General features: G+C 49.3%; 1 protein-coding gene across 4 annotated transcripts; it reads left to right on the plus strand.

Annotated features, from left to right (window-relative positions):
* Positions 1-2,351: 2,351 nt before the first annotated feature.
* Positions 2,352-23,739, plus strand: ODAD4 (outer dynein arm docking complex subunit 4). Of its 4 annotated transcripts, none has more exons than XM_081029266.1 (12): positions 2,352-2,546; positions 4,207-4,338; positions 4,593-4,743; positions 5,424-5,485; positions 5,793-5,958; positions 7,278-7,502; positions 7,675-7,882; positions 13,356-13,442; positions 14,698-14,894; positions 17,705-17,805; positions 20,509-20,593; positions 23,015-23,739. In XM_081029266.1, the coding sequence occupies exons 1-12, from the start codon at positions 2,418-2,420 to the stop codon at positions 23,566-23,568; spliced, it is 2,097 nt and encodes a 698-aa protein (XP_080885392.1). In that variant the 5' UTR covers positions 2,352-2,417; the 3' UTR covers positions 23,569-23,739. The 4 variants fall into 4 exon arrangements, with proteins under 4 accessions (XP_080885392.1, XP_080885395.1, XP_080885393.1 ...); XM_081029269.1 differs by lacking the exon at positions 23,015-23,739 and adding an exon at positions 21,824-21,867; XM_081029267.1 differs by lacking the exon at positions 4,207-4,338 and having other exon boundaries at positions 2,355-2,546.
* Positions 23,740-24,165: the final 426 nt, after the last annotated feature.

Consider the following 24,165-nt stretch of genomic DNA (forward strand, 5'->3'; position numbering starts at 1 on the left):
AGAGCAACGAATTTTAATTTTGATGACATCACACTTTTTAATTTTTCGTGTTTCCCATGCCCTAATATTTTCACCTATTTTTTTCTAGTTTTGTAATATTACCCCTTACATTTAAGTCTTTTGAGTTAATTTTTGTATATGATGTGAAGTAAAGGTCAAGGTTTTTTTGTTTGTTTGTTTTGTTTTGGCATATGGCTATCCAATTGCTCCAGCACCATTTATTTGTTGACAAAATTGAATTTCCCTACTGAATTTCCTTGGTGACTTTGCTGAACATGAATTGATCATATACATGTAAATCTATTTCTGGACTCTCTATTCTGTTCCACTGACCTATATGTTGATCTTTATGCTAATACCATTACTGTAGCTTTACAATAAGTCTTGAAAGCAGAGAGCATACCTTCTCTTTGTCCTTTTTCAAAATTGTTTTGGCTATTCTATGTCAGTCCTTTGCATTTTTACATAAATTTTAGAATCAGCTTGTCAATTATTTAAAAAAAAAAACCATCTGCTGGGATTTTCAATGGGATTTTCATTGGATCTATAGCTTTTCTCTTTGCAGCAGTTTTTTTTCTTTTCAATTAACTGCTGGTTACTTCAGCAGTATGTTCAACTAACCTACGCACCCCTCTTAACAACCTAGAACAGGACGCATTTCACTCCAGTGCATTTCACTCCACTGCTCCTTACATGCCTTATGAACGAACTTACACACGTCTGACCTTCGCTCACCTCCTTCTCTACTTAGGTCTTTCAGGCCCCACCGTATTCACACTCAGTTCAAATGTTTCCCCATCTGTGAAGCTGTCTCTGACCCATCCCAAACCCTAACTGGAGCATTCTGAGCCTCACACCACTCTGTCCTCATGTCCCTCACAGGCACACAGAACTTTGAGTAACTTAACACCACGTTAGGTCGTCATTACTATTTATGCATCTCTCTCCCTAATTAGACAGAACCCTTCCAGGGAAGGAACCATGTTATTTGTTTATCTTGGTATTAAAGAAGCATTCTTCTTTTAATTAAACCTTTTATTTTACGATAATTGTAGGTTCATATGCAGTTGTAAGAAATAATACAAAGAGATCCCATGTACCCTTTACCCAGTTTCCCCCAATGGGAACATCTTGCAAAACTTTAGTACAACAACACAACCAAAAGTTGACAGTGACAGAACCCACTAATCTTATTCAGATTCCCTGAGTTCTACATGTCCTCATGGTTGTGTGCATGTGCGTGTAGTCAAAGATATCTTATTACTAGTTAAACTTTAACAATGATTTATTTAGCTCCTACTCTTGCCAGACAGTTGAATTCTGTAAATACAAGTTCTCTGCCTTAGTATGGTCTGGTGGTTAGCACCTCGGCAGTGGAGTTTGAGTGCATGGGATTCAATCTTTCCTCTGCTACTTGCTAGCTCAGTGATCTTGGGCATGTTACCCAACTTCATCAGTTCCCTTATGTATAAAATCGAGAAATAACAGTACTTTTCCTATAGGCTTGTACTGTGCTTAGCAGTGTGCCTGGTATCCTAAAACAGCACTCAATTCCTTTAGGGTGAGGTGGAGCAATTTATGCTAAGGTTATGTATAACGATATTATTTACATGGACCACCTTCCATGAGCAACTGTGTGCCAGACACTTCACTTCTGCAAGCAGCCATAATATAGGTCACATGTTTTAAAAGTAATGCAGTAAAGGCAGGGTGTTTATTGGAACCTAGAAGAACCTATTCCACTTTTTTTTTTTAGGCTGGGAGGAGATAGGGGAAAATGTCAGGAAAGGCGTTGATCCGGGCCTGCCACTACCAGGCACTCATTAAATGTGTTAAATCGAAGGTTGAATCAACGCTATTTTCCACATTGTCTCATGCAAACTCTCACATTCAGAAGGTTTTATAACCTTCACGTTCACTTCGCAGTTGGAAAATTAAAGGCTCAGAGCCCTTCCATGCCAGCCTACAGTCACGCAATTAGGGAGTGAAGGCTGCCCAAGTATACTACTCCGGCTCCAAGCCCAGTGCTCTCTCCCTCTGATGGTGGTACACGCGGTGCACCTATGCCATTTGCGCCTTATCCCTGTTTGGAATTCTGCCCCCAATCCTCTTCCTAGTTTCTTGGCTGTAAACTCTGCACAAGATTCAACTACGGAGAGAACCAACGGAACATGCAACAGCAAACACAATGAAACACCGCGAAACACCGCCGCCTTAAGCCCACCCGACACGCTCCAGCGGCACCGGTGCCAGCGCCCCCGCGGGCGGTTGTCCCCCCACCCCCCCACCCCCCCGCCCCAGCACGATCGAGGGGCAGGACCGGAAGTAGGTCACGGCTCCCGGTTGCTAAGAGACTGGGCTTCCACAAACCAGAGGTTCTCTGGCTTCTTTTCCTACCTTTCTCCACTTCAGCGTCTATGAATCTCGTCACCATGTCGGACCCAGAAACTGAAGTCTTGCGAAGCACCTTTCCCTCGTACATGGCGGAGGGCGAGCGGCTTTATCTCTGCGGGGAGTTCTCTAAAGCCGCTCTTAGCTTCAGCAACGTGAGTCACTCTGAACCTGTCACCCATCACCACTTTGGATTTCTGAACCGAGGTCCTGATGATGCCTGGAGGACCCTATCATTTCTATTATTCACTTGTTCTTGATTGACGCACCACTGTGACAGATAAGCCCTCCCCCACCCCAGCCATTTTCTTCCAATTCCCACTTACGTTCTGCCTGATTCTTAATAACCCACCATTCTGTGCATGAACAAGGACCTCTGCTACTTTTTTACTCAAATGTTTGGTGCTTGGCTGGCCTTCTTCCACAGAGCAGCCTCAGCTTCCTATCATTGGCAGGGAGATTGGCTGGGACGCTTCCTGAAGAAGCGAAGTGTCTGGCACAAAGTTGCTCATGGAAGGTGATCAGTAAATAACTAACGTTATTATACATAACCTTAGTATAAATTGCTCCACCCCACCCTAAGGTGATTGAGTGCTGTTTTAAGATACTAGGTACTGCTAAGCGCATTACAAGCCTATGGGAGAAGTACTGCTATTACTCAACTTTATAGATAAGGAAACCGATAAAGTTGAGTAACATGCCCAAGATCACTGAACTCAGGCACTCAGACTCCATGCTGAGATGCAAACCATGGACTAAACTCTCTACAAGTAAGCTATTAGATGTTCATGTAACAATGTCTTTTACAACAAATAGCCCACTTCTTATTCCAACTGGAGTGGCAGAAAAGCTCTCTAATCAGCCCCAAGACTCTTGCTAAAGTCAAGCTTCTCAATTGCTACCCAGAGTCTTTTGTCCCTCAGCTCACCAACCACACTAAAAGCAGAACTGACTGACCGAATGAGTCAACAATTGAGTTTAGGAGCCCTGCCCCTACCCACTCTGCTCTCTCTGGATTATGTTCTATGTTCCATCCCCGAGAAGTTCAGACAGAGAGAAAAAAACACCTTGAGGGAAGATAGCTTAGAAGTGACCTTTTTCCATGAAAGTAAGTAGCTATTTCCTCTTCCTGGAAAAGTAGGGAGGTCTTAGAAAGGGGTTGATACAGTCCATGCGTCAGGAAGGACAGTACTCCACAGACTATGGTAATGATCTCAGACAGGAGGAGAGAGGACGTGTGGAGGAGGGAAGCATTCTGCTCCCACTTTAGGGCCCAAATCAGTTTCAGTTTTGCCAGCATTTTCATCATAATCCCCTGAAATAGTGGTTCATTCTCAATATGCTATGTAAAAGGATGGCTAGTGGAATGGCTAACTCGAGTTGCAGATGGTCCTAAAATCTGTTTTGTCAGCCTTCATAATGCTTAGCCTTTGGATTGTATTGTGAGTGTGTTGTGCAGCTATTTCAGGTTTGTAGTTGAACTTGGTGTGCACCAAACGTACTCTATTGTCTGAGTGAACTGGAGGAATCCCAGACACTCGGGGAAATTCACTATGTCCACAGAGTAGCATGTTCTCACATCTCACCCAGTGGCTTCCACAAAACTTGTGATTTGACCTCGTTCAAGATGAGCCACTTACAGATAATACAGCTGACTAAGCAAAGATCGATACTGGGCTGCTTTGGGTCTGATAAGATCCAAAGACCTGTTTATACTGCCCCAAGGAGTCGGCAGGAGGGTTGGGGCTGCTATTTCCAGTCCAGTTCTACCTAGCCCTGCCTGGTACCTGTCAACCTGAGTGGTTCCTTTCTCAGGCTCTTCACCTTCAGGATGGAGATAAGAACTGCCTGGTTGCCCGCTCCAAGTGCTTCCTGAAGATGGGAGAGTTGGAGAAATCCCTGAAGGATGCCGAGGCTTCACTCCAGGGTGACCCAACTTTCTGCAAGGTGACTGTCTGGGTGGAGGACTCCTTCTTGCTGTCACCACTGCCACTGTCTGCAGCAGCTTCTGGTTAGAAGTGGTAGAAGAACTAGCAGGACTGCTTAGAGTTTGATGCCATTTTCTCTTCATAGGTCACTTGCCTAGATCCCTGCCTCTGTATTCCAACCTTGACCCTCAACCCAGGACCCTTCTATTCCACCACACCTGAGTCCTGTAAGGCCTCGTCTGTCCACCTCAACTGGACTTCCTCTCATTTCAGGGGATTTTGCAAAAGGCTGAGACCCTGTATACCATGGGAGACTTTGAGTTTGCCTTGGTGTTCTATCATCGAGGCTATAAGCTGCGGCCTAATCGGGAATTCAAAGTGGGAATTCAGAAAGCCCAGGAAGCCATCAACAACTCAGTGGGAAGTGAGTGACCATATAGCCTATGCCGTTATCTAGGAAGTCTCTTGGAATGCCTTAGGTTTGGAGGAAGGCCTGAGGTGCCTTGGGTGAACACCCACCAGGAAGCCTGCAGGGAGTCCCATGCTTAGATTTGGCTGCTGCTGATTTTGTTGAGGATTAGGAGCAGTCCATTGAGAGGACCAATCCGCCACCCACTGGTCTGAGCACTGCAGTGTCTGGTTCTCCTCAAAGCCAGATGGGCCTCTGCTGCCTCACCACAAGCTATTATTTTTTATACATATTTTTGGCCTGGTATCATAGGATAGAATGGAGCCCTGAGCCTGGTCCTCCCTAGTCTCTGGCTTCCTCCCTTACTGCCTGTGCACAAGGGCTGGCCTTACCTATCAGCTCAGTGGCAGGGGGGAGGAGGAAGGAGAGCCAGAGCTTGCCAGAGGGCAGCAGAGTATGGAAATGGCATGGATTGGACAGCTCCCCTCGTTTGGAAATCCGGCTGCCATGGACTACTGGGGGCTGCCTACTTCCTACAGAAGTATTGCTCCAAACATCCTATACCATTTATTTGCCTGTCAGCCTAGCTCAGAGCCTACCACCCCCCTACCAAAGGCAGCCATTTCCACATAAAAATATGTGACAGGTCATGCCAAGGACCTGGATGACCTGAGCCCCCACTTCTGTCCTTGCAGGTCCTTCTTCAATTAAGCTGGAGAACAAAGGGGATCTCTCCTTCTTAAGCAAGCAGGCTGAGGTAAGGACCCAGGTTCTGACACTACATCCTTCTGAGGGATGAGGCCATGTGTGCCTGAGGCGCACAGGCCCTTAGTGGCCCTCTTGCCTGGGAACAACTCTCCTGCCTATCACGGGCGCCATGGGATTCCGTCCCAGCTCTAGAGGGGTCCTGGGAGTCTAGTTGTTCCCAGACCAGACACACTCCGTGGGTCTCGGCCCATAGAGAGTTCCTGGAGCAGGAGTCTGGTATCACAGATTCTGAGGCCCTGACAGGATTTTCTGTGCTCCTTGCTGAACCTCTGTCAGGTGTTGCTCTATCTTCCTAGAGTATGAAAGCCCAGCAGAAGTCATATCCCATGAGACAGCTCTTATACCACCCCGAGACAGAGTCTAAGCGGAAGTGTTCGCTGAAGAGTGAGAAGATTGTCCGCCAGCTCCTGGGCGAGCTCTACGCGGACAAGGAGTATCTGGAGAAGCTCCTATTGGATGAAGGTTCCGGACACTTTGTTTTCATCAGGGAGTGGGGCAAAGGGAATGCGCAATGCCCAAGGCATAGACACAGCCTATCATATAATATCAGCCAACATGGACCTACGGACAGTTTTACTAACATTCTCATTTTATAGATGAGGAAATTGAGGTGCAGAAAGGTTAAGTAACTCACCTAAAGTTATGCATAGGGAAGCAGTGACACGGCTTTCAGATTTGAATCCAGGAAGTTCAATTTCAGAATCAGTGTTCTTAAATGATATGGTACCCTGGGAGGGAACACCAGAGATGTGGGTTCCTCTACACCAGGGTCTCTAAAGGGGCATGCCCTGGGCCTTCAGTCTGTATGAAGGGCAAAGGAATCCAGCTGGGAAGCACTAGAAGGTGAATCCTAAGACACTAGTATTAGAATGTCTCGAACCTCATCTGGTCCAACCCCTCCTTTTATATATGAGGAAAGAGAGACCCTGAATGGGGAATAACTTATCCAAGGTGACAAAGCAACTTAGGGATGGAGTCGACACCAGAGCCCAAGCTTCCTGACATCCAGTCTAATGCTCTTTCCACCACACTGTGCTGGCAGTGACAGGAAATAGGACGGAGCCTTGAAATGGATGCCTCATATAAGATGAGGGACGGGAATATTGCCATTAGCTGATAAGCCTGGGCAAGAATCACCCTTGAATCAGATGCCTTTTCCCCAGAACTGACTTCCAAGGTCATCTGTAGAACTGGGTGACAAGAGCAGCTTCACTGCTGGCACATGCCTGTAACAGGCCTGAACGCTTCCCTCCCGCAGAGGAGCTTCTATGGAGGGAAAGGGTAGCCTGAACATTATCCCAAGTGGACTTGCAGCTTTGCTGCCCGCTCTAACCTTTGCTCAGGTAGCGGGCACACCCCTCCAGTTCCCAGCTTGCACTGGCCCATTTAGCATCCAAGGAATCACTTGGCACTGGCAACCTGGGCCAGGTCTTGCATTTAGACTCTGTCTTCTCTGGGAACACAGCTTGAAATGGGGGAGCCCTGAGGGCTGGGGACTATCCACCAACTGCCCCTTCTGTTAGTTCCTCATATCTTGCCATAAGAGGCTCACGTACTAAGCTCTGTACCATAGGAGTGCCTGAAAGGGGGGCCCTGGCCTCAACTGGGCCCAGATAGACCCACTCTGCCACCCACGTGCTCTTGCTCTCCTCACTGTTTCCACAACTCCAGGTGGGCAGACTGCCCCACAGGAGGCCCCACAGCAGGGACCCCAAGGCACAAGGAGGCGACGCGCTTAGACGCCTGTTCTGGTTAGTTCCTCCTCACACCCTTCCCCACAGACCTGACTAAAGGCACCATCAAGCATGGCCTGACTGTGGAGGACCTCATCATGACCGGCATCAACTACCTGGACACCCGCGGTGACTTCTGGAGGCAGCAGAAGCCCATCTACGCTGTGGAGCGCGACCGGAATCTGATGCAAGAGAAATGGCTGCGGGAACGTAAACGCCGGCCCTCGCAGACAGTCCATTACATCCTCAAGAGCCTGGAGGACATTGACATGTGTGGGTGGTGTTCTCAGAGGGGTGGGACCTTTTCCAGGCGGGGAGGGAGCAGCAGAGTACCCTGAGCCTCTGGCTTCCCTGGGCTGTGCGTGGTTATCTGAGGGGAGGCAGTTTCTCCCATCAGCCCTGAGGAGCCTACTCCTACCTTCACATCACCTCTTTTCCTTCCCAGTGCTGACCAGTGGCAGTGCTGAAGGGAGCCTTCAGAAAGCGGAGAAAGTGCTGAAGAAGGTGCTGGAATGGAACAAAGAAGATGTTCCCAACAAGGATGAGTTGGTTGGAAACTTGTACAGCTGCATGGGGAATGCCCAGATTGAGCTGGGGCAGATGGTAGCAGCCCTGCAGAGCCACAGGAAGGACCTGGAGATCGCCAAGGAATAGTGAGTCACTGGGGAGGCGAGCGGCCAAGGCCCAGGGGCCTACAGAGGAATGGGGCTGGGGCTAGATCTCACCCTTTTACCAGGGCTGCGCCACCAGCCCAGGTCTAAGGATAAGGGGCAGACAGGGGCAGTCAGCTTTTTTTGGGGGGGGGGGGCCACAAAGAGGAGAGCAGTGGCCCCAAACTCCAAAAAGCTCCCAGTGGCCTGGTTCTTAGGGATATTTTCATTCTTACACCATCTCAACAAGCATTCCTCAACCTCAGACCTGCCAGATGCTGTTAGCATTGGGAACACAACAGTGATCAGACACAAAAGTCATTTCCCTGCAGGTGTCAAATAAAAAGTGACATAACTAATAAATCGCCATGTGTTAAGTGTCATGAAGGAAAAGTAGAAGACCCAGTGCTATGAGAAGTATATCCCAGGAGGACCTGGCTGGGTGTTGGAGAACACACTTGGCCTGTGGGACGGCCCAGAGGCAGGAGGCAGGAAGCTTACGGCTGGAGAGCACAGGGTGTTGCCAGTGGCCAAGACGAGGCTGGACCTAGTAGGTAGGAGTCGGATCCAGCAGGGCCTCAGAAAGCATGCTACTGACCAATTGCCTGGGCTCTGGAATTGTACCTCCCAGCCTTGGCACCATAGGCAAGACACCTTAACCTCTCTGAGCCTCAATATCTCTTCCGTTAGATGGACATAGTAATAGCCCCATCTCATAAGGTGTGAGAGGGGATGGCATGTAGAGTACATGTATCAACTCTCCCAGGAATGAGCTCTTCCTCAAAACTTGACCCATTCTCAGGTACCATGACTTTCTGAGCACCTGGTTTGAAACTTTGGAGTCCTTCATGATTTTCTCCTTCATGGTTCCTACTTGCCCCACAATTCTAAGCCTTTTTTAGTCTCCCATGATCCTGTTTCCACTCACAGGTCCACTCTCAGTTCTTGCCTTCAGCTGCTCCCACATGTCACCTCCAGAGATGCCCTGCATTTTATCTGTCAACCCTCCTTCCCTGCTGACAAGCAGGCCTTGGCCCCTCTTTGCCTGTAGGTTAAAACCAAACGCCTTTGCTTGGCACTCAAGTTCCTCTCTGAGCCTACTTTTGCACAGCCCTCTGGCATCAGTCCTCCATTTGGGTCAAACTGGGTTGCCTGGATTGCCTGCCTCATGCCCTCTCCTTCTTACTCATCCAAGCCCTGCAATCTGTTTATTCCCAGTTTGTTTCTCGCCTACCTCCACCATGCTGAGCAGGAGTATCATGTATTGGTCATTCCAGGAGTAGCAAACAAGCAAACAACCAGCGTTGGAGACACCTGACTTTGACTTCTGGCTCTGGCACTCAGAAGCTGTGTGGATTTAATTAAGTTGCTCACCTTCTCAGGTTCCTCATTTGTAGTAAAGACATAATAATACCAACTCACAGGGATTATGCAGATTAAGTAAGATTCATTAATATACAGCACTTTGGATCCAACTATGTCCCATGCCCCAGAGCCATATATCTGTCTTTACTTCTGGCCAGACTCCCTCCCGAGCCCCCAGACCTGCATGTCCAACTGATTCCAAGACATTTCCACTTGGATATTCCACAGGAACCCCGAATTTAGCATATTCAAAGTGGAATCCCTCATCTTCCTTCCAAGCCTCTTGCTTCAGGGTTCCCTATCCGTGAGGATGGTACTATTGGCTCCTCAGTCCCCAACGAGCCCAGGCGGCTTCCCAGACATCTCCCTCCCCTCGCTGCTCACGTCCAGCCCACCCACGTCCTGTTCATGCCTCCTCCCGCCATCTCCTGAGGCACCTTCCCTTCTGTTTCCCTCCCACAGTTCAGTCCAGACCCTCCTCACTTCTGACCTGGATTTCCTGCAGCCCAGCTGTTCCTTCTGCGCAAAACAAATCCAGTGGTTGGGATAGAGTTCAAGTGCCCATTTCTGCCGCCCTTTCTGACCTGACTTGTCCTGGTCTCTCTTGACCCAGCCCTCTCCAGGCCACTGGGCATCTGTGCCTCAGCCCATACCTGTGGCTCTTCTCCTGAAGTCCCTAAATGGGACCTCCTTTTCTTTCGCCAGGATTTTCTTCATCCACTCCATCCTACCCATCCTTCATAATTTAAATGTCTCCCTTCGAAAAAGCCTTCCATGCTCCTGAGGTGTAATTTAGAAATCCCTCCTCTGTGCTCCCTCTCCACACTCCACCTGTATCCTGCCCTGCCCTGTTAGATTCTGGACTCTGGACGGGACTCATATTCCCTTTTTCTTCCCAATACCTGCCACAAGTGCGCATGTGCGCTAAAAAATGTGTGCTAGGTGGCTGAATAAACAGCAGTGTTCCTTAAGCAAAGTTAGTTTCTTTTTAACATCCACAAACAGGCCCCCAGTCTTGTGAGTTCAGAGTACCCCACGTGGGGTACTTCCTCATTCTAATCAGCCATGACCCTCCCTCTCTGCTCCTCCCCCCAAAAGCCTATCATCCTTGGAGATGCAGCTCAAACCCAAACTTGTCAAAGTAACTTCTTTAATGACCCCAGCCCTCATTTCTTTCTCCAAATACTCTGTAGATGATTTGATTGCCTGCTTTGTCGTTATTATTTTTATTGTTACCTTATTACATATTATTGTTATGAATAGCATTACAACTTATTCATTCATTCATTACACCATAACAGAACACCCACTTTGGAAGGGAAGGCTGACATCAGAGGTGCTGTGAGAGCAGCAGGTGCAAAGTATGGCTGAAGGTCCAAGGAGAAAGGCCGGTGGGAGCACTACTGGAAGCTGAGGGGGCTTCCCAAAGGACAGGAGGGTCAGCAAAGGGGATGAAGGGGAGGGAGAAGGGCACCTTAGAAAGAGGGACATGGCGTGGTTGGAGGATTTGGGGAACTGCAGGTAGTGTGATGGGACTGGGGGCCAGGATCTGTGGGGAGTGGGAGGACCAGGTGCCACCCTGAGGAGGAAGAACCTGATCCTGAAGGTGGTACTGAGGGCCGATGAGTTTGATCTTGCACAAGTACTACAGTGTTGTACTTGATTTATAACTCTGTGGATCTGAGAGCAGAACGTGAAAGTCCTTCCTCTCCTTCCACCTTCCCTGCCCCCCACGACCATCCTTCCCTGGGACTATGTTGAGAGGTGTCCTTCTGACCCCTTTTCAATGTATTTACCTGCATATTTATATACATCTCTACATACACAGGCTTTTTAAAACAAAAGCAACTCATTTCTGTGGGGGTTATTTTGTTTGTTTGGAAAAGAATGTGTCTTGGGAAAGGTCTCATTCTTTGAGTGGCTGCACAGAAAGGTATTTCAGCTTGCACAGGAATGTATGTGATGACAGCTTTGCGGGCACTTAGGCTGCAGGGCTGCGTCGGGACTCCGCAGATGTGTGTGAGTGCCTCTGTGGGTAGAGCCATGGCTTGCATTTTAGAAAGGCAGCTGGCCACACAGGGAGACTGGATCAGAGGAGTTTCATGGAGGATATGGCAGCCTCTGGGTTGCAGGGCCTTGAGGGGCGCAGAGGAAATGGGAAGGGAGAGTGAGGGGTTGCTGGTAGAGGGGATCTGGGATTGGGGGAAGGTTTTCTTGTTTTATTTGTTCAGAAGGCGGTAATTTTTAACAGAGATCAGAATGTTCACATGGTAAAGAATTGATTTAGGGGTCGCAATTGTCTTTTTCTTTAGAGAAATAGCTCATTTTCCTGGTGACATGTAAAAAATTTACATTTAAAATTAAAAGTTTTGTGCGATCTGTTGGCTCAGTGGTTAGAGCGCAGTGCTCATAACACCAAGGTTGCCGGTTCGATTCCCACATGGACCAGTGAGAGACAATGGCTTGAGCTTAGAGCTGAGCCACCAGTGGGTGGCTGGTTGCCTCAGTGGTTAGAGTGCGGTGCTCATATAACCAAGGTCGCCGGTTTGATTCCCACATGGGCCACTGAGCTGCGCCCTCCACAGCTAGATTGAAAACAACAACTTGATTTGGAGCTGACCTGTGCCCCCCACAACTAGAGTGAAAACAACGACTCCACGTGGACCTGATGGGTCCTGGAAAAACACACTGCTACTCAATATTCCCCAATAAAAATTAATTAAAAAAAATTAGAAGTTTCCCTCATACTCTTATTTCCCTTGGGTAACCATCATTTATAATTAGACTTACATTCTCTCTTCTTTTAAAAATGCCCACTTTTTGCTTATTTACTTATTTTGCGGTGGTTTAAAACAACACACTTTTATTCTCGTAACAGTTGTGGAGGTTACAAGTCTGACTGCAGTTTCACTAGGCGGAAATCTTGGTGTTCGTAGGGCCGCACTCCCTCTAGAGGCTGTAAGGGAGAGTCTGTTTCCTTGCCTTTCCCAGCTTCTAGAGCTACTTTCATTGCACTCCTTCCCTCCAGGCCCCTTTCTCCATTGCCAAAGCCAGGAGCACAGCATCCTACTTCAGGCCCCGCATATTTATTTTTAATACAAATGGGGCAAAACACATAGTATATACACTCCTATCATCTGACTTTTTAACTTACTGTATCAGGGACTTCCCCCCACCCCCACCCCGTACAGTGCTAAGGCACTGACAACCTTTAGGTTGTTTCCAATGTGTATTTATTGTAACCACCACTTTAATAAGAGTGCTCACATTTATCTTCTTGAAGTAACATTTATCTTCTTGAGGTAAATTCCTAGAAGGGGAATTACTACCAAAAGAACATCAAAAGAACTTATCTACAAGCTGTTGACTAATCACCTCCGAAAATATCCTGATAATGTTCACTCCTGGCCACGGGGCATAGGGCCTGGGTGTTAGCCTGCCAGCCTGGGCGTGCCCCTGAAACTGGACGAGTCCCTAAGACCAGGGCCCCTGTCTTTGACTTCTTTTCTGTTTCCACTGTGCCTAGAATGGCTGATTATTTTTTTTTGGCCCCCCTTTCTTCCACCTCGCCCCCCACTCCGGTTCAGGTGGCTGTTTCTCAGTCTAGTTGTGTAGGACACAGCTCCCTGGCCCATGCTGGTATTATGGGCCTTGCGCTCTCTGCAGCTGAGGCAGTCGGTCGCCAGTTGTTGGTTGGCCGCTCACAACAGCTCACGGCAGCTCTCGGCTGCTGGCAGCTCATGATGGCTGCCGGCCACTCAAATTGGCCACCGGCCACCCATGGCAGCACACGGTAGCCCACAGCAGCACACAGCAGCTCACAATGGCCGCCGGCCACTCACATTGGCCACCGGCCACTCACACTGGCCACCGGCCACCCATGGCAGCACACGGTAGCCCACGGCAGTCCACAGCAGCTCACGCCAACCTCCAGCTGCTCAGGGAGAGCTGTTATTCACAATCTTAGTTGTAGAGGGCGCAGCTCACTGGCCCATGTGGGAATCAAACCGGAGACCTCCATGTTAGGAGCACAGTGCTCCAACCACCTGAGCCACTGGGCTGGCCCAACAACCAATTTCTAGTGAACAATTGTCATGATTCTTCCCCACAGTGACCTTCCTGATGCCAAGTCAAGAGCCCTTGACAACATTGGCAGGGTTTTTGCCAGAGTTGGGAAATTCCAGCAAGCCATTGACACGTGAGTGACCAAGGACTGCCCCTTCCCCACCTCGTGGCCAGAACTCCCCACCCTCACACCGGACTCCCAGGAAAAGAAGCATAGGAAGACCCACATTTGCCTCCTGGCTCTGCTAGGCGACCCTGGGCAAGCCACTTTGTAAACTCTGGGGCTCATCAGTTTAATTAATTGACTAGAATCAGCGTTTTCTCAAAATGTCCTAGTGATAAGAATCACCAGCAGCATTTGTTAGGTATGTGAATTACTAGGCCTCTTCCCTGGAAATTTTGATTCTACAGGTTAGGGTTGGAGCTCAGGGATCTGTATTTAACAATGACTCCAGGTGATCTTTACCTTGGGCCAGTTCAGGAACTGGTGGACCCTTTGAGTCTGGGAGCTCTTCTGACACTCCTCTGTGACTCTGTGGTATGTGGGGTCAATGGGAATAGAGTCTGAACTCTCCAGGTAGCCAAATGCTGGACTTTTGATGTCTAACCCTGGGGCTAGTGACAGTGGGGTGATTCAGCCCCAGGGAGACCCAGGGGAGGGCCTGACCTGGAGACTGGCCTGCGCTGGGAGAGGTAGCTCCGCGGGCTACCCAGTGCGGAGAGAAATTGTCCTTCAGGCCCTCCTCACTTGGTTGAAATAGACTTGTTACCTCTGCTACACTTCATTTGGTTTCCTGACCGGCCCCTGGGGTCTATGTGCCAAAAGACGCATAGACACATAGGAGAGTTCACCCACCTATTAGTATCGTTTTAAAATAAAAAGTTTTATAGTAAATATGTGCTCATTATTGAAATATTAATTTGGAAAATACAGAAGAGTAGAAGTGTTATTCAGTACCACCATCGAAAGATAAGTACTAATTCTAATCCTACTCTTTATTATTTATTTATTTATTTAATTTTTAATTTTTTTCTCTCACTTTTATTGATATTTTTTAATTCCAATCTTTTTTCTGTGTTGATTTTTCTTTTACATGCACTTAATATTCTTAAATACAATTTTTGTTATTTAAATGCTATTTTGTAAATCTTTTCAATTGTTGTATCAAATTCGATCCCATAGATGTTCCAAAATAGCTTTGTGAGTTTTAAGACATGTTAATGCTTATTAGCTCCACCCCGGTACCTAAAAGAACTGGTGGTTGGAGAACAATTTTTATTCCGCCACCCAGGAGATGGCCTTGATCTCCTGTGGCCAAGTGTATGTGTGGGGGTGGGTTTGGGAAGGTTAGAGTGGAAGAAGCTGACCTGGTTCTTTATGTCCTCAGGTGGGAGGAGAAGATCCCTCTGGCAAAAACCACCCTGGAGAAGACCTGGCTGTTCCATGAGATTGGTCGCTGTTACTTGGAGCTGGACCAAGCCTGGCAGGCCCAGAGTTATGGTGAGAAGTCCCAGCAGTGTGCCGAGGAAGAAGGGGACATTGAGTGGCAGCTGAACGCCAGTGTTCTGGTGGCACAGGCACAAGGTATGGCCTCAGAGAGGACAGACACCCTATCTTTCCCAGCCCTTAGGCTCAGCTGCCAAGCCCGGGCTGAAAATCCTGAGGCCCAAACTTACCATCCCAGTGTGCCCCTGCCCGGATTAATTCTGATTCTGAGAGTGGGGATCAGCACCTCCCTCTCCCCATTTTGAGCCGCACGTGGTGAGTGCCTACTTTGGGCTAGCTCGTTAGAGCTTGGGGCACCCTAAGAGTTGCTTCTGCCCTAGAGGAGCTCAGCTGCAGGCCAGCACACCACCTAGCTCTCATCACTACTTCCTCTTGCCTTAGTACTCCTTATCTTCCAGCATTCCTGCATTTAATCACTATGCAAGCCAATGACAGAGGCCATCACTATCCTCATTCTATAGATGGGGAAACTGAGGCATTGAGTGTTTCAGCAGATTGCCCCAGGTCACAGGAGGGAACTTTTTGGAGTGATGGAAATGTTCTAAAACTGGATTGTGGTGATCATTGCACACCTGTATACATTTACTAAAAACTATTTAACTGTATACTTAGAAATATGTGCATTTTACAATATGTGAATTACAACAGAAGGGGCAGCAGTGAGGAGAAATACATGAAAGAGATTGGTGATATTTTGATAATTGTTGAAGCTGGGTGATGAGTAATAGGGGTTCATTATACGATTCCTTCTACTTTTGTGTATATTTGAAATATTTCACAATACAAAGTTACAAAGAAAATGGCTCCAGGTGATGGAGCTGGGACTAGAACCTAGTTCTGTCTGACTTTAGAGCTTCGGTTCTTAATCACTGTGCTAAGCTGTCCCTGCCCCAGGTATGCAGCTGACCCCCAGGGAGGGACTGGTACTCTCTGATCAGGGGGCATAATCATTCATTCATTTATTCATATCACAAATACTCCCTTGGCACCTCCTAGGCACCGAGTTGGGCGTACAGTAGGGAGCAAAACCGATAACACTTTCCTGTCCTCCTGTCTGAGGAAGTGACTTTTAAGCAGAAACTTTAAGGATGAGAAGGAGCCAGCTGTTTTAAGAGCTGAGGACAGAGCTTTCCAGACAAAGAAGCAACATTTGGGAAGGTGGGCAGGAACTGAGCTGATCTGAAGCTGAAGCAGAGACCAGTGTCGGCTGGAGCTCCTGAGGACCAGGAAGGTCTCGAGGGAGGAAGCTGATGAGGGGCCAGATCCACAGGCCTCATGGGCCTCGTCACAAATCATAGATTCTTTCTTAAAAGCATACAGAAAACCACTGAAAGCTTTAAACCTAAATCACAGACATGATTACTGTGGTTTTTCCTAGAACGCTTTCTTGTTCTTAGGAGGGCATTGTTAAGCTGAAGGGGAGACGGGATATACCCCTTGGTGTTCACTCATCCCAAGTCTTGGAGGACTTATTAGGCCCTGAGGGCCTCTGGAGAACCAGGCCACTCACTGCTGGTCTCAGTGTCTCCATGCCGGGGTTACAAAATCAAATGCAGCAGTCTGGGAGCCACTGGGTTCTACAGGTAGCACAACCAGGCAAGCAGAGCTTGGGTTTTGGGCCGTCCTGGCTCAGGGACCTTCAGCAAATGCCACTCTGTGCCTGCTTTATCCTCTGAAAATAGGGATAATTATGGTATCTACCTATAGGTTGGTATGAAGAAATAAGGTAATACTTAAGTATAGAAGCACTGAGAACAGGAACTGGCATGTGGCGAAAACTCAGTAGGCATTAATCTCTTCCTTCCTGCCCTCTCATTAACTTCCCAGAAGTGTCTCTAACAGTGATAAGAAATAGTACAGGCCTTGGAAAAGCCTATTTATGACTTAACAAAAATTGTAGGTGCAAATGTGTGGATTTGTGCATGCAAGGGGGTGGGGATGGGGGCAAGAGGAAAACAGCTCCCAGAATCAAGATAACTTTAGGTGACAGATTCAGTTAAAATGAAAAAAAAAAAATAGTATTTATGTTTTACTCCCTTGAATAAGCATTATGACTCTATAGACCTCAGTGTCAGAATTACATTTGAATTGCTTTTCCAATGGGATAGCCTCGGGCAGTGTAACCCACAGACAAAAGGCCCTCCATGAATCCCAAAGCAATACTTGGGTGGGGGGTGGACCTTGGGTATATTCAATTATAAGAGAAAGCAGAAAAGAAGCTGAAATGTGGGCTTCCCAGCCTATAGCTGGTGAGTACTTTTGCCCTTCCTTTCTGATATTAAACTCTTTTAAAGAGCAGTCAGTCAGTCAGTCACTGCAGTCCCAGCTCCAGCACTAATTGGTGGGGTGGGTGAGCTCAGAGGAGCCACCTTCTGTCTGGCTTCAGATTGCACCACAGCGGGAACTGAGCTCCAGAGCTGAGGTTCTAGCCCCTGGCCCTTGAGTCACCTAGCCCGTCGATATTTCATTTGGTCTCCACAGCATTCTTAAAAAATTTGAGCAAAGATTTTTAAAATATAGATTTCCTCTCTAGGAACTATCTAAGATGGGGCAAGATGGAGTTGTCCCCCCACCCTGCAGACACCTGATGTGTGCACAGGCCCCCTTCCCTCACAGACCTCTTTGAATGGCCTGAGATCCCAGACACCCAGGTTCTGTCTTTAATGGGGAGGTGGCCCAAGAATGTAATGGAAAGGGTGGCTCTGGGCAGCTTCACATGCCGCCTGAGGCCTGGGACTGACTCTAGCTCACACAAGCTTGTAAATGACCCTGGGAGTGGCCAGGCAGGCCAGGGGCTCCTGAGGGAGCTTGGCACCTGCAGGGCAGCTGCTTCTGCAACACACAGTGTCCCCTCCTACCTGTGCTGTGTCTCTCCCGTTGTTCCCCAGTGAAGCTGAGAGACTTTGAGTCCGCAGTGAACAACTTTGAGAAGGCCCTGGAGAAAGCGAAACTCGTCCACAACAACAAGGCACAGCAGGCTATCATCAGCGTGAGCCTTTCCCCCAAGTTGGGCCCGGGCTGTGGGGAGTGGGTTGGGCGGTCCTTCAGCCCCTCAGCCTTCCTAGTTGGCCATTCCACAGACACACTGGTTACACCCACCTACTGCAGGACACGTTCTAGGTAGGACAGTGGCTTTCAAATGTTTTCCACTGCCATCAGTTTATATAGTTTTATTTGTGTCGTGCGGGGTGTCCTGTGGGGTCTCTGCTCCCGCAGACACAAAAGCAAACATCCGCCAGTTCCACTACATAGTGGTATGTTCCCAAACAGTCAAGCGTCCATTAAATTAGGGATGGAAGACAATTCCCCATAGTCCATAGTCATTTGCCAGGGCTGTCCTGGGGGTGAGGGATGACCTTGACCTCACCCTCATCTCCCAAGGAGGACTCAGCAAGTGTTTCCTCCCGAGACAAGGCCGGCATCCAGGCTGCGTCAGCAAGCACTTCCCAGCCCACATGGCCGCAATGTCCTTCGCTTTATCTGGCCTCTGCTGGTTGGGGAACCATCCACATCTTTCCACCCCTCCATGGGGATTGAGCTCTCCGGCAGCTGCTCCTCCTGGTCTTCCTGAGACTGAGCTTTCATACGCACAAACTGCTCCACTGCTTTTCGGAAAGCTTTGGCCGGCACCATATCCTGCCGACTACGCCATGTGTCATGTGGGGCGGCCTGCGGGGGTCTCAGCTCCCGCTCCCCACATAAGAATGCAGGACATAGTAAGGCCAAAAAGGAACACCCACGGAGCCATAAGTAGGGGAGTCATATTACTATATTCTCGCTGGCGGCTGGGCTGGAGACACAGGAAGCAGGATCCACATAATCTGCAACCTGCCGTCCTAACAGCAGTCCACGCTTGCCAGCCACCATCTTCTTGCTAGCCCCTCATTTTTTCTGCTAGCTTAGCCACAGCAATTATATTAGTGGCCAATGGCTTACGGATTACAGCTGACGGCTAACTAGCCACAGTTGATGGCCATGTACTACCCGAGCCAGCACCTTTCTATGTGAGGCCGAGAGCCTGGAAACTGCTTTCTGGTGCTCTGTCCCCACATAGAAAGGTGCTGGCTGGGGTAGTACATGGCCATCAACTGTGATCAGATGGCCATCAGCTGTGGCTAGTTGGCCGTCAGCTGTAACCCGTAAGACGACATGGCTGGTGAAGGGGAGTGCCTCAAGGGATGGTGGGCAGTGCCCCCTGCAACTAAGATTGAACATGGCACCTTGAGCTGAGCTGCCGCTGAACTCTCAGATGGCTCAGTTGGTTGGAGCACTCCCCTTCACCAGCCATGTCGTCTCTCTCATTTAATCCTCTTCCAAATGATCATCCTGCAAATATTTGGAGATAGCATGGCAATTAAATTCAGAAATATTTACTGACCACAGGTTGACCTGGCTTGTCCAGCCCAAAGGTGACGACCGTGGTCCTGGCCCTCAGGAAGATCAGTGTGTCATGCGGGGTCTCCTGCGGGGTCTCTGCTCCCATTCCCCACATAAGAATGCAGGACATGGTGAGGCCAAAAAGGAACACCCACGGAGCCATAGGTAGGGGAGTCATATCACTATGGTCTCACTGGAGGCTGGGTTTACACGACGTGCGACCTGCTATCAGCTTTGCTACCAACCGACTCTCCTCGACTATCCTTCACTCTCCTCGACTCCCCTCGGCTTCCCTCCGTAGCCTTGGCAGTTATATCAGTGGCCAATGGCTCAACGGTTACAGCTGACCGCCAACCAGCCACAGCTGACAGCCATCTACTACCCGAGCCAGCACCTCTCCACATGAGGCCGAGAGCCTGGAAACTGCTCTGTGGGGTTCTGTCCCCACAGGTGTCAGCAGGAAAGTTGAACCAAAACAAAACCCTATTGCACTATGACTAGTGCAATAGGGGGCAGGGGATTCAGAGCGAGAGCGAGCCCCAGCAGGGAGGCAGGCCTGGGCCTTTCCTATCATGGAAGGTTTGATGGCTGGGCAGGGTTTTGAAAGATTGATAGGCAGGGAGAAGTGCCTGTCAGGCCAAACAGCCCCAGATCCCTAAGCAACTCCCTAGGAGACCAGGTCCCCAACCTTTCACCCCCTGGATTGGCATTTCCAGGCAGGCAGGTGTAGAGGAGGGCAGCCCAACACTACAGGAGAGTGTCCAGGCCTGGTGGTCATTCAGGTAGACGATTCCGAGTGCTTCCTGATTTTCCACTCTGTGCAAGACCCGAGGAAGAAGGCAGAGCCTACCCTCAAGAGAAGCATAGGCTGAGTTGCAGGCCCCCCTTGCGGCCCCTCTGAAGGCAGGCCAGCCCCCAGCTCCACCCGCGGTGTGTGTCTTGTTTCTTCTGATGCTTGCTGCCTTGCTGTGAGCTTAGGGGCTTGTAGTGTTTCTTTGCATTGGCTGGAGCCAAAAGAAGTGTTAGGTTAAAAGGTGGAAATCAGTAGATAGACAATCCTCCCAAATACATGCCTAAACTCAAGGGAAATGAAGTCTCAGTTCCCTGCAGTCATATCTCATACCACTTAGCCTGGGGAATTCCATGTCCCTAGGCACCAACTAACCTCCAGGCAGGAGCCTTCAAAGGAGCCAGGAGCAAAAGAGGGGGCAGGCTCAGTGCAGAGCCCTGCCTCTGGGGTTGGAACTTGGGTGAAAGGGGAGGTTAGGTGCCAAATGGGGTTAGGAGAGTTTACCGGTTCCTCTCCCACCCACAGGCTTTGGACGATGCCAACAAGGGCATCATTGATGAGCTGAAGAAAACGAACTACAGGGATTTGCTGAAAGAAAAGATAGAGAAAAGTAAGTTCCTGGAGCCCCTGAGATGGCGGCTTCATAATTCTCCCTCTGTGTTCTCTACTGTCAGTCCCAGCTGCACTTTCCAGTAGCTTCTTTAGTCCCAGGGCTTAGTACTGTCTACGGAGCATTCTAATTTCCAAGCCACCGGCACCCCCACCGTTTCTCTGGGGCAGGAGAGGGAGGCGATCCAGCCGACCTCAGGCTGGGGGCTGAGCCCATGCTGTCTGCCCTGAGAGTCCACGCCTGTATTTCTTCAATTGATTCATCAAATGTTTGTTGAGCACTTGTCACACACCAGGAAGGTGTGAGATTTGGGGGAGACAGGCTCGGTTCCTGCCCTGGAGGAGCCCACAGGCTTCCCAGTGGGAAAGCCAGACGATTAGAGTTGCCCATGGAATGGGCTCCTGCTGGTGAATTCTGAACAGCAGGAACTGTTCTGTGTGAGCATGAGCAAAGCCCCCCGACTTCTCTGGGGAGACAGGGAAGGCTCCAAATGGGAAGAATCACCCGCTTCAGGCTCTAAGATGCCCAAGAGTTTTCCAGGTGCCAGGTGGGAAAGGGCGGGCATACTTGGCAGGGAATAGCGAGAGCAAAGACAGAGGTAGAATGACAGTAACTAACACTTTGGGAGCTCTTCCTGCATGCCAGGCACTGGGTCAAGCATCAGACAGGATGATCTCATTCAGTCCTCACCCCCCTAGGAGGTAGGGACACCCTGGAGGCTGTGGAGGCTGAGAGGGGATGAGAGATCTGCCCATGTCACGTGGCAGTCTGACTGGGAGCCACACTGTCCTCTGCTGTGGGGCACTGCTCTTTAGAGCCAGCCTGGGTAGGGCAGGGGCGGGGGCAGAGGGGCACGAGAGGGAACTGAGGTGCAGAGGCAGACCTGCCTTATCAGGTTCTTTCTCCCAAGGCCTCAGGGAGTGAAGAGGCCTTTGATACCCGCTCCCCGCCCTCAGGCTCTCTGAAGGAAGTGAGGGAAGAGGCACGAGCTGGGACCCTGGGACTCCAAGCCCCACAGACTCAGCAGGGAGTCCCGGAGGGGATGGGTAATACAGAAACTGATCTCCATTCAGTGTTTCCTATGTGTCAGGCACTCTTCTCAGGACTTTCTATCTACTGACTTATCTGACCCCTCAAGAAAACTCTGAAGTAAGTTTTATTATTTGTTTGCCTTAATGGGTAACACGGAAGCAGAGGTGTTGAAGTCCCACAGTGGTTTTCTGTCCCCAGGCTTTTCCCCATGATTCTACACTGTTCCTGGTAACAAGACAGCGTCTCTCTGCCCTCTGTGGTGCCTTTTCCCTAGCTGTATGGCAGTGAAGGGGAGCCAGGGCTGGGACACCGTACACCCAAGGGACAGGCCCCCTCCAGACACCAAGGCCGAAGCCCTCTCTGATCCAGGCATGGTAGTGGGAATCTGGGTGTGGGGTTTGGGGTCACTTGAGCAGCCCTTTGTTATCCAGTGCCTGCCATGTGCTAGCTGGGTTCCCTCAGAGAGGCTCTGCCTCTGTCCCACATGACCGTGGAGCCACAGGAGCAATAGACATGAAGGGACTAAGCTGGCAAACAGCAGATGCTCCAAGGAGCCTCCCTCACACGGCCCTCGCCAACCTTGGCAGGCCGTGTGCTGGGGAAGGTGTCCTCCTGAAAACCAATTGGGAAGGCCCTGCAGTCCCCGGCAGCTGCCAGGCACTTCCTTCCCCGAACAGCAGGTGGCAGCATTGCATATGTCTTCACCACCAAAGGTGCCCCCCCCCACTCCCCAGTGAACCCAGAGGCCCTATAGGCACCTTAGAGACCAGGGGCTTCCAGGAAGAGAATGTGAGGGCGACTCAGGAGGGGATTGGTGACTTTCCTCTGCAGCTGGTAAAACATGGAGCAAGGGTCCCTCTGATTTGTAAATAGCTCTCCAGCTGAATTTGCTATGACCGGTCTGCTCATATTTTTACAGGGAATCTCCCAACACATGGTGAATGTGCTCCAGGGACAAAGAGAAATGCAAAATGAAGCTGCTGGAAAAAAGACCCCTTCTGTCCTTTCCCAGGACCCATGCTTTTTCTTGTAGGGAAAGAGAACGAGCTCTGGGGGCAGAATATCCTGGGTTCAAACTTTGGCTCTGCATTTATTTATTTATTTGCAGTGTGACCATGGGGTGTGATTTCTCTTTATCAGTCTCAGGTCCCTTGACTGCAAACTCAAATCGATGACACTATGCACTTTCATGACAACCGAATGACATAATCTGTGCAGCTCACACGATGTCCAGAACAAGGCTGGCGTTCAGTAATGGAGGATCCCCTTTCTCTCCTTTTGGAAAAGCGTGCTTCTCTTAGAAGCACAGGCCCTCACAAGCCGGGGTTCACCCAGGCCCAGAGATAAACAAACTTATACCTTTCTTCACTCCTTTTTCTTGTTTTTCAGAAGAGGATGATGAAGTGTGTAATACATCAGTGATGACAAGGGAGAAGGAAACAACGAGAAGAGAAAGAGGCAGACCTGAGAAGGTGATAAAGCAGTGGGAAAGAAGACAAACTGAGAGTGATAAAGAGACAGAAGATGAGCTGAGTCACGAAGCTCTGATGATCACAGAGAGTGAAGACGAAGAAGAAGAAAAGAGGCAGAGAAAAAAAGGCAACTCCTTAAGAAGAGAACCGGGAGCCATGGGGAGTGATTCAGGAGACATTGCCAAGAGACTGCCCAGAGATCTAGCCATAAGAAGACTGGAAGAAGCAGGCAGGAAACTAACAGAAGTGAGCAGAAGAGAATCAAGAGAAATTTACAGGAGGCCATCAGATCTGGACCAAAAATTCTCAGAAGATTTAATCGGAAGGCAATTGGAAGAATTAAAGGAGAAACTTTCAGAAGCCGGCAGGAGAGAGTTAGAAGAACTGGGGGAAATAGAATTGGGAGAAACAGGAGAAATGAAAACAGAAAATCCTGGAAAAATGGAAAAAGGTGAAAAGGAAGATGAATGAAGCCATTGTCAGTAGGCATTAGGATCAGGAGGCTGGTGTTTGCAGGGACCAGGGGGCTCTTATTAAATTAGACTTTCAAGTGGAGTAAAAAATGTGGCCTGGGCTCTATAGGTCATCTCTGTCTCCTTCTGTTACTGTTTTCCTTTTAAATATACATCATTCACCCTTACAAACCCTGGTCTGTCATTTTGCCTCCTCACCCTCCACGCATTCTCAAAAGAGCCTTAGAGAATGAATGACCTAGCATGGGGTACCACTTCCCAACCAGAACTCTGACCTTACCCTGACTGGGTGAGAAACACATGGACCCTCAAACAAGGCCTAACACAGGGTGCATGTGATCAAGGTGTGATGTGTGGTCCTCTTCCCCAGGCCCTGTCCAAGGACCTCATGGAAGAACGAGAAAGGTACTAAAAAAGGGTTTCAAGAGGGTGAAGAAACAGATGAGGACCAAGGAACCAGGACAGCTTAAAGGGGGAGAAGAGGGCAAGGAGTAGAGGCATGTCTGCCCAATTGTGGGCCATTGGTTCATCTTGCTGAGTACCTACTGTGTGCTAGTACTGTGGGAGGCTCTATGGAAGAAATCATGATGGGACA

The sequence above is a fragment of the Rhinolophus hipposideros genome (assembly GCF_964194185.1).
Source record: "Rhinolophus hipposideros genome assembly, chromosome: 20".
Lineage (NCBI taxonomy): Eukaryota > Metazoa > Chordata > Mammalia > Chiroptera > Rhinolophidae > Rhinolophus > Rhinolophus hipposideros.